This window comes from Haemorhous mexicanus, chromosome 4, assembly GCF_027477595.1.
Source record: "Haemorhous mexicanus isolate bHaeMex1 chromosome 4, bHaeMex1.pri, whole genome shotgun sequence".
Lineage (NCBI taxonomy): Eukaryota > Metazoa > Chordata > Aves > Passeriformes > Fringillidae > Haemorhous > Haemorhous mexicanus.
The window spans coordinates 44658264-44672929 of NC_082344.1; the positions used below are offsets into that span (position 1 = coordinate 44658264).

At 36.8% G+C, this 14666-nt stretch overlaps 1 protein-coding gene across 1 annotated transcript in view; it reads right to left on the minus strand.

Annotated features, from left to right (window-relative positions):
• Positions 1–5939: 5939 nt before the first annotated feature.
• RWDD4 (RWD domain containing 4) overlaps positions 5940–14666 on the minus strand; it is a 31229-nt gene continuing 22502 nt past the window's right edge. Inside the window, exon 7 of the mRNA XM_059844598.1 lies at positions 5940–6052. Within this exon, the coding sequence (XP_059700581.1) occupies positions 6041–6052 (12 nt within the window). The 3' untranslated portion in view covers positions 5940–6040. The remainder of the gene's footprint in view (positions 6053–14666) is intronic.

A 14666-nucleotide genomic window follows, 5' to 3' on the forward strand; every position in this document is an offset into this window, starting at 1 on the left:
GGACATGCTCCCTAGTATTAAAAAACAAACATTGCTTAAGTAAGCATTGAAGTTGCAGAACAAAGTACAAGTGAAATTGTAACTATTAATGTTACTGATTTATCTAGAAAAGTATTGCTTAAATTATACTGGATATATCAAGAATACTTCTTTCCAATGCAGAGAGGAAATCTGGGAGCCTTACATAATTCCTCTGAAATAATTGCTGAAGTAGGAGGTGTTGGGGTGATACAGAAAGGAAATTTAAGATTTTGAAAGTGGTCCAGATAAATATCTTTAATGCAGGGATGCTTTCTTCTATTCTAATGACCCTTTTAGCAGTGAATAGGAATTCTTAAGGCTTCTAGTGAAGATAGTGCTGGAGAAATGGCACTTGCTTGGCTTAATGTATGAAATTACTCAAATGTAGGAATAGTTCTGTTTATATTGCAAATTAGTAGCATGCCTCAAATATACTGGGTGCTTCTGCAATTATTTCTTTTAAATGCTCTAGCTAATTTGTTGTTAAGACATACATGAGAAAAGATCTGAGGTTATCTGGTATCTAGCCTTTCACTGCTTTTTTTAACCAAACCTAAATTTTATGGGTTTCTATCCATTCCCATAGAAGATCAATGATAATTGCTGAAGATGCACATAAGATGCTAGTATGAAATCAGAAAGGTAAGTACAGTATTCTTAAGTTGCTTCTTAATGTTGAATTACTTTTCTGGGATGAACCTCGATAGTGAAGTCAAAATGAAAAGAAGAACTGTTAAACCAGTTCATCTTCAAGATATGTATTGAGTCTCATGAAGTAAGTCTATCTTTTTGCAAAATAAAAAAATTAATCAGGGCAATGCATACTTTGGAATTTGATAGTAGTACATGTGACTACACAGTTTACTGCTTTCTCTTTTGAAAATCAGTGCTGCATTCTAATTCAGCCTAGTTACATCTTGGTTTTTTGTAGCTTTTGAAAAAATGGTGCACTTCTAAGTTCTTTGTTTTTGCCTTCCAGTTTTGAAGTAATGCAAGTTCATCAGCAGCAAAATGTCCCCAATAAGCTATTTTAAAAAAATTTTATTGGAGCAAGAATGTTTCTTGATCACTGTCCTGTAAACTGGTTTGATTAATTTTGATGAAATAAGCCTTAAAGCAAAACACAAATATACATAAGAGAAAGCATACTGTTTTGAAAGCAAAACAAGCAATTTAATACTTGCCATCTATATTGTAAGGCCATCTTGATATCTGCAGCACTATGATAATACTTTGTTTTTTAAACTAGTTTTAACTGTATTTCACTGCCAAGCTTTAACTAATCTACACTAACTAATCCAGAAATGGTAATTTGATACTGACAGGTCTTGAAACTGGTTCAGAATAAAGGTAAAGGAAATGCCCTTTTCTTCCCTGAATTTATATAAGGATTTTTTTTTTTTTTTGATCCTTTTAGAGCTGAAATGGGCCTTTATAGAAAAGATGGCATTTCCTAACTTTGAAGACTTCATTTAAAAGTCTCTAACTTCAGCTTTAAGGAAACTGCTATGGTTTGTCTGAATTCACATGAGCTGTTTGGCCACACCAGCAAGTTGAGGGCTTGGACTTCTTTCTCTCTCTTATCTGCATTTATATTTCTTTTGTTAAGAGGTCTCATTTCCAGTAGCTCTGCAAGTCTTTGATATTGACACCTCAGACTGAAAAATATGCCACAGGTCTTTGCATTAGATCCTCTGAAGTTGGTGAGCAGGGCTTTCACTCAAACCCACAACTGTTTTTCTGTCCAATGCTAGTTAGGTAAGACTATCAGTGCTATTTGTGGTAGAAACAGATGTTAATGTGCAAGTGTTCAAGTCCCACACTTACATACTGTAGAAGGGAAAGGATGTATTTTTTTTTTTTTTTTTTGCTGTTATCATGCCTCTTTTATAATACATGCCATGAAAGAGTTGAAAGGGGTTTGGAATTCTCTCCTGTGACAATTTTCTGATTACTCTGCAGTCTTTGGAACAGCTTGAGGATTATGCAGTGCCACTACAGCTGGGCAATAAACAGTTGTACTTAGTGAAAATTCTGGGAAATTTTTCATTAAGTGAAGCTGCCATTTGCTTTTGAATCCAAGTTTCAAGGTCAAGTTAAGATTTCATCTGAATCCTTTCTAATTTTTTGGTGGGTAAGAGTTCTAAAAGCTTATTTTAACGAATTCCTAATTTTTTTCATCTATATCTGCATTCTTTTAATCTACCTCATATAGGGCAAGTTCAGTTTTAAGAGCCTGTTTTAACTGCAAGTATTAAACTGAATTGCATTTCTGTTCTGCTGCAGCTGTGTTCCAGCAGAGCATACTGCCTGTAGCATGGCCAGTTTTGTACTGCTCAGAGATGCACTTCATACATTGTATGCTTTTGGGGTTTTTTCTTAAATATACATCAAGGAAGTTATAAGTAGCATAGACACAGATTCAAACTGCAATTTCTGTTTCAAAGGCCTGTTTTCCAGTGTAGAGATTAGTGTGTGCATAGAAAAAAAAAAAAATCCTCCCTAAAGCTTTGCTTTCATATACTTACAGAATGCCTCCACTAAAATGAAAGAACTGGTGAATGAATTTCACTACAGTGAAATTAGCTGTGCACATGAAGATTATAAGAAAGTTACAGTTGATAGTTGAAGGAATAGAGGGGAAGCAACTCAGGTACTTTTTGGGTTGAATATAGTGAGGTTTAAGACTCTCAAGAGAGAAGAAAACAGAATGAATTCTAGAACCTTTGATACTAATGTTCAGCAGAAAAATTAGGATTAAATCCTGCCCCAATTTGAATAAAATTCTATTGAGCAGGGCTCTACCCAGCATACTGATTTTCAGCTCCCTTTGACTAAAGTCTAAAAAAAGATTAAAGCTCCATGGCAACTACTATCTTAATTCCTGACAGCCATAGTATAAATTACATCTTGTAAAAACCTAATACTGAAAACTTTTTTTTAGGTCACCAGTCAGGCTAGGAAATGGAAGGCTTGTAGATGCCACCCCAAACTTCATTTTGTCCCTTTATGGGTATCAGTGAGGCCTCAGAGATTTTTGTGAGTGGCAGATTGGATGCGTATGCAGTATGAATAAAAATCTGACAGGTTTTAGGTGTGTAAACTTTTTTCATACTTCTGTGGGATAGACTGCAATTTACTTGTGACTGTAACCTTCCAGTAAGGAATACAGCAAGGTTCAGCTGGGAAACAACAGCCCACATAGGGACAACATGAGGTTGTCACAATAGTTGCATTTGCTGGCAGTGGAGGAACAGTACTGGGTTGGCATTTTTTGTGTTTGGGGTTTTTTTTGTTTGCTTGGTTGCTCTTGGGTATTGGTCTTTTGGGTTTTTCTTTTTGTTGTTTTGTTTGTTTGGTTGGTTTTTTGTTTTGTTTGTTTGGTTGGGTTTTTGTTTTGTTTTTTTGGGGTTTTTTGTTGATTTGGGGGGGTTGTGTGTATATTTTGGTTGGTTTCGGTTGGTTTTTTCTCATTTGTTTTTAATAGAGAGGGGAGGGAAATGGATGGAGGTTGTGAATTCATTTGCCTACAGATATTTCAGTTGTGCTACAGAAGCAGGGTCTCAGACTTGTGTGGAGATACTGCTTTCTTGTTGTTTAAGGTTAAGAGTGCATAGGTTATCAGTGGTGGGAATGAATATAAAGGGACATTAAAAGCCCAGAGTAAACAGAACTGTGGTAAACAACAATTCAAGTCCCTGAATTTCTATTTGCATGAAGATTATCTGGTACTGCTATTTATTTAGTTCCACTTTCTAGTTCTTTGGCTATTTTTGATCTGATCCTCTCTGGACTAAGTGTTTTTCAGGCCTTGAAGAATACCTTTAATTGTCTGAGGAATGCTTTATTGGATCCATTAAAATAGCCTGGATAGCCTCATGGTTCACATGGGGGAGAGATTGGTAACCAGGATCATCAATCCTGCCCTGCATGCAGGCACAAAGAAGGGCAGAGGGGGTGGTTTGCATACTCCCTAGCCTGTCAGCTGCTGCTGGGCAGACAAAATTATTCCCAGGCTCTTTTAGACCTCATCAGATAGCAAAATCCTCAATAATTCCTCAAGTCCTCAGTATTCTATTTAAAAGGAAAAAACCACTCACAATTTCTCATGTAAAACCAAGATAATAAAATTAGATTTGTACTAGATGTGTACTACCATTCAAAAATGTACTAGTGTTGCAGCCCACTGCATTCCTGCGTTACTGCCTATGTAGAAACTTTGCAATGAAAATGTTTAATGGTAACATTCCACCTCTTCCTGGAGAAAGAAGCAGTGACAGTATAATCAGTTTTACATGCCTGCAGGTAGGATCGCTTTTGCCTTTTCCTCCAGCAGCTGGAGTATAATGTACTTCATAAACTGGATAAATTGTATGCTGATGTTCAAATGGATCACGAGCTTTTATCCTGTGACAGATAACAAGAACATACTCAAATACAGATAGGTATGGAGTCTATTAAAAAAAACCCTAAATATGTTTTTTCCCCAAGGGTGTAATATTGACATAACAATCAGCTGTCAGTTGAACATAGTGAGTTGTATAAGTTAACCAGTAGAGCTGGGACACAGGAGATAAAGCCCTCTCAAAAGCCACGTAGCTGTGACATTAAAGTAGGCTAAATAATTTTGTATTTCTGAGTATCAGATCATCAGAATTTCTGCATCAGTGAAGAAGTATTTGTATTAATTTCATAAAACTTGGAAATGTTGAATAATAGATTAAGTGATATGGAAACAGACAATTGAGATTTTCTAAATAAAAATACACACTTTGGTCATGATTTTCAGTGCAGTAATCTGCAATCTAATGATGGCATGCACCACTAGCATGGCAAATTCATCTACAGTATGATTACATTTTATGTAGTAATAGAAGGTAAGAATAACTTTGAATCTTTCCCCTCTTACACAATCAAAGTATTTGTAGTAAACTGTAACGGTTCTTCTGGATGATTTTGTGTAAAGAACCTGCAAGAGATTGAGTGATTATCATACCAGAGTATTCTAGACTCGACTTCAGAAGATGGACTTGCCCCTTCCTAAAGCACTGCCAGACCAGGTGAGTTAACAGAGATTTGTCCTCTCTTACACTGTGCAACTTTTGGCTGTGCTCACTGTGGAGGGTCTTTAATGTATTATCTGATGAAGCTTTACAGCCACAAGACTTGTTTTCCTGCAGATATGCTCTGCACTTTGGAAACCTGCTTAAGAATAAAAGATGATTTTTTTTTGAAAAGTGACATTTTAAGTATATAAACTTTTTTAGAAAAATCCCAAATGTTTTGTCACACCTGTGGCTGTAGCCACAGAGACAAAATTGGTTTGGGGGAAGCAGGTCAGACATAAGTCTCATATTTTAAAAAATATTTTTTGCTCATGACCCTCTGTCTTGTACTTAATGACTTTTCATCTGTACTTGCTGGCATGAGGTGCAGTAGCAGAGAAGAAAGCATCCATAGATTTCAAAGGCTTGACTTTGTGAAGTGTACTAGAGTAGCTGAACTGCAACTTCAGTAACTGCTGACTGTAAAAGGCTGTTAAAACTTATGAGAATTAAATTAATTGAAAAGAGATTTAAAACTTACTCAAAATAATTCAAATCTTGCAGGTTCCTCAGAAGAGGAATGGCCTGACAGTACCCAGAAACATTCCTGCAGCAATTCTGTTGCTGGATGAAGGATTTTTTTAAAAAATCTCCTGCTGCTTTTGGAATACAGCTTTGAGACAGAAGTTTATCCCAAAAACTCAGTAAGAAAAAGTTGTAATTGAGTTAGGGTTGTGTTAGTATGCTTGCCATTTGGTAAAGCTCCTCCTTGAGCTTTACAGCCAAAGTAAATCTGCATATAAAGATACATAAAATGTGCTCCAAATATAGTGCTAGTTTTCCTGTGCTTTCAAACACCTTTTACTTTTCCACTTTTGTTAACTAGTATGATTTTCTAAGAGTTATGCCTCTTCACTCTGCCCCTTTCTCCAAAGGTGGTGTGCAGCCATGTTCTTCATCAGGTGTTTTATCTCCTATTCAGTAGCCTGTAACAGATAAGATTGAGGTGAAATTTTAAATTGTGGCCTTGGCAAAATATGGAATCTGCACTTAGCAGCTTCTGTCTCCGTTCACAGACTGGCTCTATTTAAAAAAACCCAAAATCTTAAAAGCCATGAATGCATTAAGATGTTGAATTGTTGAATCTGTGGGGTTTTTTGCCTTGAATAACAAAAACAAAGTTTTTGAACTAAAGCCAGGCATGAAAATACTGAGTAATGAGAGGGCAGTAAGTTCATTCCTGTAAGAAACTGCTTCTGTTTTCAGCAAAATGGTGAAGTTTCTACTGAAGGCTTGGCTGCATCCTGACTCAGGTATTCTAATTGAAGTCATCTAACTCAAAGCTCTAAAACATGCCTGACAGAATCCATTAGGTATCATGGGTCACTCCATAGGAAGTATCTGAAGCAGTAATTGTGGTACTGCAATTTCTACCATGCTTTTGAATGATGTAGACAGATATTTAATGGAATATTATGTGTTTCAGTTGAAGGCGGTGCTGACATAAACAACTCCATTCAAGTAGACTATATAATAGCTTTGCCATAGTTTTATTTCAGTGTATCATTTCAAGCAGTTCTCTGTTTAAACCCTAAATAAAACCCACCAGATACCACCACGTGAGCTGTTAGGCTTGGCAAGATCATGAGATGGTTGACTGGTCTTCCAATAGCTCTAAATAAATGGCATGCATTACTTCTCTCAGCTGCCTCTCATTACTGTTCATGTATTAAAAATACTAAATTTCTTCTGGGTCTTATTGTGATATGAATAGAGCCACTGGAATCATGTTACCTGCTACTGCAATCTCACTGGGAGCTGGGGATGGCTGGCTGCATTTATCACTACATTTCACTAGAGCCCTTTATTTTGTTGGAAGCTTGTACCTTCTTCAGTCCAGAGTCTCCCTGTACTGCTTGTCACAATGATCAGATTTTTAGTACAGAGTGGAATGATCATCATCTACTTCAGCTGGGAAAAGAAGGGGTCATTCACAAATAGTCATACCTAAAACCAGAGTCCCATGCACTACTTACTAAAGATGCACAAAACAAAGCCTAATTTCAAATAAATCATGCAACTTCTTATCAACGAGAGGCCAACATTCCTGCTCATTTCCAGTTTAGAAAATAAGAACTTATAAGCAGAAATTAATATATTTGTGTCACTACTTAAAGTAGCAAAAACCTGGCAAAATGACTGACCATGGTTTTATCACAGTGAAAGGAGGCAAATGAGCGGATGAAAATGACATGGGAGTAATTTTGTTTAAAAAGATAAGCTGAAGTAATTTTTACTAACATTATAAATCCTTGACTTATCAGCAGAAACATAAAATTTATTAACTTATTCTTTGCATTTCATGAAGTTATCTTATCAGCATTGGCCAACTTGCTCATTTTTCCTTTTTAACCATTCACATGGTAGAAGAATTTGATAGTTCTGGAGTATACTATTCATGTAAGAAAAAAGAGGAACATATTCAGGAGTTTACCCATTTTCCATCATGACTCCAAACCCAGTTCTCCTGGTGCTATATGTAATTGTCAAGCAGCAAAAATCTGGCCCATTCTTCAGTAATTTTTGAACTTATAATTTAGAAAAAATAGTAGTTTTAAATGTCTGCCAGATAAACATATCTAATATTAATTTGATACTAGTGTTAAGGAACAGCACTTCAATGATTATTTAATAAAGTACAATAATTAATGATAAAAACCCCTAGGATGTGAAGAGATTAAGATCAACATGTTGCTAATTTTGTGCCATAGCAAAAAGAAAGCTGCAAAACCCCACCAAATCTTGTGAGATTAATAAATAGGAATTCTGTTTTCAGATGTTGAGTAATTATATGCTATTTAGTTTCAGAAGCCACACTTAAAGGTGGAGGGAGTTCAAACAAACAAAATAGAGAAAAGATACAGAAGACAATGACTTCTAATGATAGAACGGAGCCTAGAAATGAGAGGACTGAGGTCAGGAATCCTCAGTAATGTGAAAGTTTGCTTTCAAGAGGAAAGGGACAATCTGTCTAAGTGAAAAGGACAATAATTAATGTCCCTTAGAAGGAGCAATGGAAGTTTAAATAAGACACTAGGGAGAAAGCAAAACAAAAAAATGAGCTGTCCAACCATAGTGACAGTGAAGCACTGGAATATATTACTTTGGAAAGTAAAGATCTCCAGTGACAAAGATGCTACAAGGCAGGCTAGACAATTATGTTGACATCAGTTTAATTGTAACTGATCCTGCTGGCAGGGGAAATGGATTGGATCAGGAGTTCCTGAGCTGTGGTAAGACAGTGACATATCCTTGGAGGCCCAGGTAAAGCTCCAGAAGAATTTAATTTGGTATTTCTCTTTCTTCTGACCTTTTCCCTTTGAAGTTCTCTCTGAAAGTCATTTGAAGAATGTTGTACCTATTCTCAGCAGGACAGCAAGGGATTCATCAGATTCTCCCTACCTAGGGGCACATTCTGAGCCTTGCCAGTGGCCAGCTGGGGGACACTTGTTCCATGTTCATTGCAATCCTTTGGCAAAAGTGAACTGAACTGTGGTGGAGGTTATGCTACCCTAGCAGCAGAAAGTCTGTGTGGGCTGACCCTTCCCTTTCTAATGAAATTCAGATCTACTACTGAGGAGCATTTAGAGGCATAGGATGTGAGAAATGGTGTAATTTCCCTGGGGCATCAAAACTGGGGTCAGGGAGAGGAAGTTTCTATTGATACCTGGCACTCCAGGCAGTGGCTGCAGAACACAACTATCCAGGGGCAAGATTCTAGCTATTGTACAGAAGTAACATCTACTTGCTGGACTGAAAATAGGAATATATGTGTATATATATGTGTGTGTATATATATGTATGTATGTATGTATATAGGGCTCGTATATATATGAATGACCTATCCTATTGCAGTAGAAAGATAGGCCCAGTAATAATACATTTCAGTACCATTGAAATAAATGACCTCCTAACAAGGATTTTCAGCTCCACTTTCTGTGTGCTGCACCTAATTAATAAATTATTAACAAAATAAGTCTATTCTTTGCAGTCATTGAAAATCTGATGTTCAGGTATCTAAGCAGCAATCCTGGATATTTTGCTTCGGTTTCAACCTCTTCAAGAAACACTGGAAAACACTTCACAGTATATTCTTTGGTAAGTGTTAATTTTTGGTGGAGGGAACTGGCAAAACGAAAGTATGAACTTTTAGCAACTTAGTCAGATAAGATAGCATGTAATCCTTACTGTGCTAATAATTTCTGAGTAGTTTCATGAAAATATTCACCATCCAAACCATTTTTATAAATATAGCAGTCACTTTTCAACATGAAAAGAGTATTTAAACTTAGAAAAAGTAATACTTTGCATTCCAGTTTCTATGTTTCATGGTATGATACAATTGATTTTCTCTTCTTCAGTGTATCAGGAAAGCACCGGATGGGGGCCATTGTAAGTCAAGACAGTAATGTTAGAAAGAGGATAGATGGGCTGGTTTCAAGAAGGCAGAGCTGGCACAAGGCTTGCACACTGAACTTAGAGACATGGTGCATGTGATATGAACCCACTGATCTAAGGAGAGGCAGATCATGTGGTAAGTCAGTCACAAGCTCAAAAACATTTCTACAGATTTGTCTGCATTTTTTCCATCTCATTTACACCTAATTAAAAATATGTACCCTTTTCTCAGTCTTAGCATATTTACTTACATAATTAGTTAAGTGGCATTGGTGGTGGTCAATGAACCATAACACCAAATAAACCTCTAGGCATAAGTCCTTTCACATGGACATATACATTTTTTGTATATGGACACATATGCACTTGTAATAACGTCTTCAGCTGATCTGTCTGTTGACCAAGTGCAGTGATGGCTGAGAAAAATCAAAGTGAATCATGTCAAATGAGCACAGGGCTGAGAATACCTACAGCAGCTCAGACAAAACGCTCACGGTAAAGCCAAGCACAGCCCACCAGTGATATAGGCAGGTGACAGTAAGTAGCAAAGATTATTAATATTCTTCACAAAGTTGTGGAACAATAAGTCCTGCTTACAAAAAAATGAAATTGTAAGATTCTTATTACAATTTGAACTTGAACTTTAGTAAGAAAAACAAAATTTCCTAATTTGAAATTTAATCATTGGTGTAAATTAAGCAATTAAAAAGTGGCCTTAATTATGGTTATGACTCCAGAACACTTACCTATTTTAGACCTTTCTGACACCAGATCATAATGGAAACCATGGAGTGAAACCAATACAGAAATAAGTGGCATAATAATTAAAAACTGAAGACATAGTTGGGCAAAATAGCTTCTCAGATTTCTAACAGTTGTAACATAACATATTCATCAGTAAGCAGAACAATATTTTGTGAGCTGAGAGAAACTTTATCAGCTTGATCCATTAGGATATTGTTATCCATTTTCATCTTCACTAAGCAGGAAGGATGCAAGGTTACCTTATGGGTCATCACTGCAAATGTAAGGCTTCTGGAAAACCTGCTTCCTTCTCCTCTTTCGTGCATTGTGAATACGTGGTGGCACACTGCACCTAAAGTAAGTACTGTGCACAGCAGTGGGAGATTAAGCCAAAACATGTTGTCTGTAACCCCAGACTTCAGGAAGTGAGAGGAAAATTGTCCATATGTTTATCTCACATTAATCCAGGACTGCTTTCTCAGTGAAGAAAACATGGATGACAGATGGAAAAAAGATTGGAAACTACTCGTTTAAACTGATGTCTAAAGAGACAGTAAGGCTACTGAAACAGTATTTAAGTGAGGTCAGTCAAAATCCCTCCTTCCCACTTCTCAGGCAGCTTGAGTCACTAATTCTTGCAGTTGAAGGAATATAATAATTGCACATCAGTCTGGTCTTCATCTCTTTGATCTCCCTGCTTCAAGACAAGGAGAGTCTGGCTTTAAGAACGGTTACAATGACCTCATTTAGTTATTCCAGTAATTCATACTTCAGTGTAAATCCATGGCCTTGACAAGTGATGTTTCAATTGCAGCTCTGCAGTGTTACAGAAGTTAAAATTGTCACTTGTCTTTCTTTTGCTCATTGTCCTATTGGGTGGAGCCTGCTGGAACAGCTCCCTGGAGGCTTTGACTGAAGATGGCCTGCCAGAATAGGTTGCTCAGGAGTTTTCTTTGTATTGCAGCTGAGCCAACTCTTTGCAAGCCCAGCCTCTAAATTCCCAATGACAAAAAGATCCCTGGCAAAACATCAGGATTCTTTGATACCACATGAACCATGTTCTGGGAACAGCACCAAAAGATCTTATCCAAACATTTCTCACAGACTTCACAAACACTAGGGAAAACCAACTCAGTCCAACAGGCACAGGGAAGAATGAGTTGCATCTTTCTGCTCCAATGAGGTCTTTATTACTATTAAAGGGTTTTATCTCCAGGAAGTGACTCCTTTTGTCTCCTCTATTTCTGGAAAATGGGGCCTTAGCTCCCATTTCAGATCCCACAGTAGCTTTGTAACTAAGAAGTAAAACTGACTTTAACCAGACTTAAAGTTTCTACTCAGTTTCACAGTACACCATAAAGAATTGCTTATTTTCAGATCTGAGCTTTGTTTAGAGACTTCCATGAGTATCTGATGAATTTTTTAACCCTTTATGCTAATAACTATTGTGACTCAAGAAAATAAAACGAAGATGGTTGACTGAACAATCATTCTAATTGAAAGTATTGAGCAGTTAGTTGCATGGAGAGTGAACATATGGTTTGTTCTATATATAAAACTTTGTGGATGCTGCAGTCAGTGCCAGAGACAAACTCCTACCTATTCTCAGAGAGGCCAAGCAGTAGCCCTCCCTCAAGAATCTGGTACTCTTTACTTTGGCAAGGAACGATGTAATGGCCTGATTGTTTCTTCACTTTTCACTTTTTCAAAAGGTCATAAGTTAACAGAGTCTCAGAAAAAAATTTAAAAATGCCTTGCTTACTTTGTGCAAATAATTATCTAAAGACATGTATTATTTAGTTAAGTTTTACAGAAATGTAAAAAAAAAAAATCCATAAGCATGCACAGCCCCCAAACTTAGTTTCTGAGTAAATTTGTGTTTAGTACCTGAAAAACGAGTGTTAGAGAATCTGGAAGAGAGGCAAATCCCTTGTTTGTAAAGACAAAGAGTTTTGTATCCCTCATCAGCACAATTTCAAAGCTTTCTACCTTTTCCATTCAAACAGCATGGCATTCTGATTTCCCCGTGTTTAACACTGTAACCACTGCAGCAATGAGATTCCTGCATACATCTCAGAGGAAAAAAAACCCCAAAACATTCATAATTTATGACAAGTAATTGTTCTGCCCACAGAGTTGTCACCATTGTGTTTTAAGGTTTGACGTGGCTTGGTTTATGAATCTTCAGAACAATTCTATGACAGTGATTTCCAATTCCCCAGCACAGATGTTAACGTATCCAGTTGCAACACAGGGCTGAAATCCTGGCCTCACTGAAACCAGTGGGAATCAGGAGTTCACTGTTGGAGTTCTGAGCTTTCCTAATTAAAAAAAAAATTAAAAAAAAAAAATCGTTTTTTTTGCTGTAATTTGGCTGAGACATGGCCTAAAAAAGTCTCCACATCAAAGTGTTCCAAGGATGAGTCTTTGGCTAATGCTTCATGTTCAACTTGCTTTCAAAGGAGATGACTTCAGCAATGCTCAGCATTGTGTAAATCTATGTAAGTTCTGAATCCAGCCATTTGCAGTGTGAAAACAGGCAAGGCAATTCAGGCACAAATTGCAGAAAGTGGTACCTTTGTGTGTCCTTTTTGGCAAACCCAACCTTTAAAGGTTTCAGTCATGTTTTCAAAGGCAACATCATGCTTTTCATGTCATCTTGTCAGCTACCTGTCCTCATCTGAAAGGAAGGCAATGTTTAAACATCAAATATCTATGTATTTTGAACTTGCCTGGAAAAATTTAGTATAGTCACAGTTTCTCAAATTTCATTTGTGTTTTTTGCCTGGATATTGAACCTTGTAGCCAAGTACCATTTAAAGGTAGTCTCTCCATCACAAAAAGCTAAACAAAGAAGTTCAAGAGAAACACCTACATATTTGAGGTTAAACTGAAAAAAAAAAAGCATTTGTAGCACAGCAATAGAATATTCTGCATTTAACATGTGTCTGTGGTTGTTCTACTGGAAGGGAATACCTTGGGAGTTTGCTTAACAGTCTACTTGAATTTTACTGTCCACCTTTTTGGTAAGTACACAAAAGCCAGGTACACCAATGTTTGCAGGGGTGAACAGTTCACTTTCTAGGTGAAATACAGGGTGCTGATCACTATGTGTAAAGCCTGATGTAATCAGGCTTATAGAGAAAGTAGAAATCAGCAAAACTTTCTCTCTTCAATTGTCTTACCAAAACAGCTGTGTTCAGAAGGAATGTTTCCAGGTATCTTTTTCTGAGCTAAGCTGCACAGGACATTTTTTAAAACATGCCATGGTTTTATGATTTCAATGCCATCAAATATATGCATTAATTTCTTATTATTTATAAGAAGATCTAAAATGTATATTCAGGTTTAGATCTTTGATATCAGTATTCAGTTTACTGGTAAACTATTGAGATAGAAATAGAAGCTTGAAGTCAGCACTGAAAATCATACCTTAGTTTCCAGAATGTGGAGATTTTTAGGATTAGAATACATTTCATTGATAAGGAGCATTTGTAACATTTGGAACTAAATTTAAATTATCTTAAAATTCCACCAAAAATCCACATTAAATTTGGTTCATATCTCTTGTATTCTCACAAGCATGAATATACTTATTCACAACTTAAGCCCATCTCCTTTGTCACATGATTAATTCCAGAGCATTCAGGTCACTTGGTATTAATTTCATTAACCAAATGGCATGCTGGATTTCATTGCAACTTTCTTACAGATGTTCATGTGAAACAATAGGAAATTAAATAATATAACATGGAAAAGTAGAAGAGATTATTGAAATAGAATTTGGAACAACAATAGCAATAGTTTGAAATTTCCATTTGCATGATCCTTTCAGAAATTAATCAAACCCAAAGAAACAAGTCTCCTTTTTTAAGAAGTAGCAACTGAAATGAAACCACTCTCCTCCAGGGTGGACTGAAAGTAACTGGGCCATGTGCCTGTGGTCTTTACATTCAAGAGTGTTATCTCAGCAGTGTCTGCAACGTGGATTAATGCCATGAGATGATAGCTCAGGCAATTAATGCAGCAGGTGCAAATAAAGTCATTGCAGCAACCCTGAAAGGTTGAGAGGAGGCAAAGGTGCCAACACTGAAAGGTTCTACTTGCTGCTCTGTAAGGAACAGCAGAGCTGTTCATAGCAGGAGGGAGGCACTTCATAACAGCTATTGTTTTAAACTTGCTCAGATTATATGAAAAGAAAACATGCTCTATCAAGAATACTTCAGGGTCAAACTTACAGCCCTGCTGACCCTTCTGAAAGTAACGGAGTAATAGAGGATGTGCTCTTGGAGCAACTGCTGGGCATGATACGATGCAGCTACCAGGATCTGAAGTTGAATGGAGGTGTAAAAGAGCTGAAACTTCCTGCCTTCAGACAAAACACAGCTGGATGGAAAA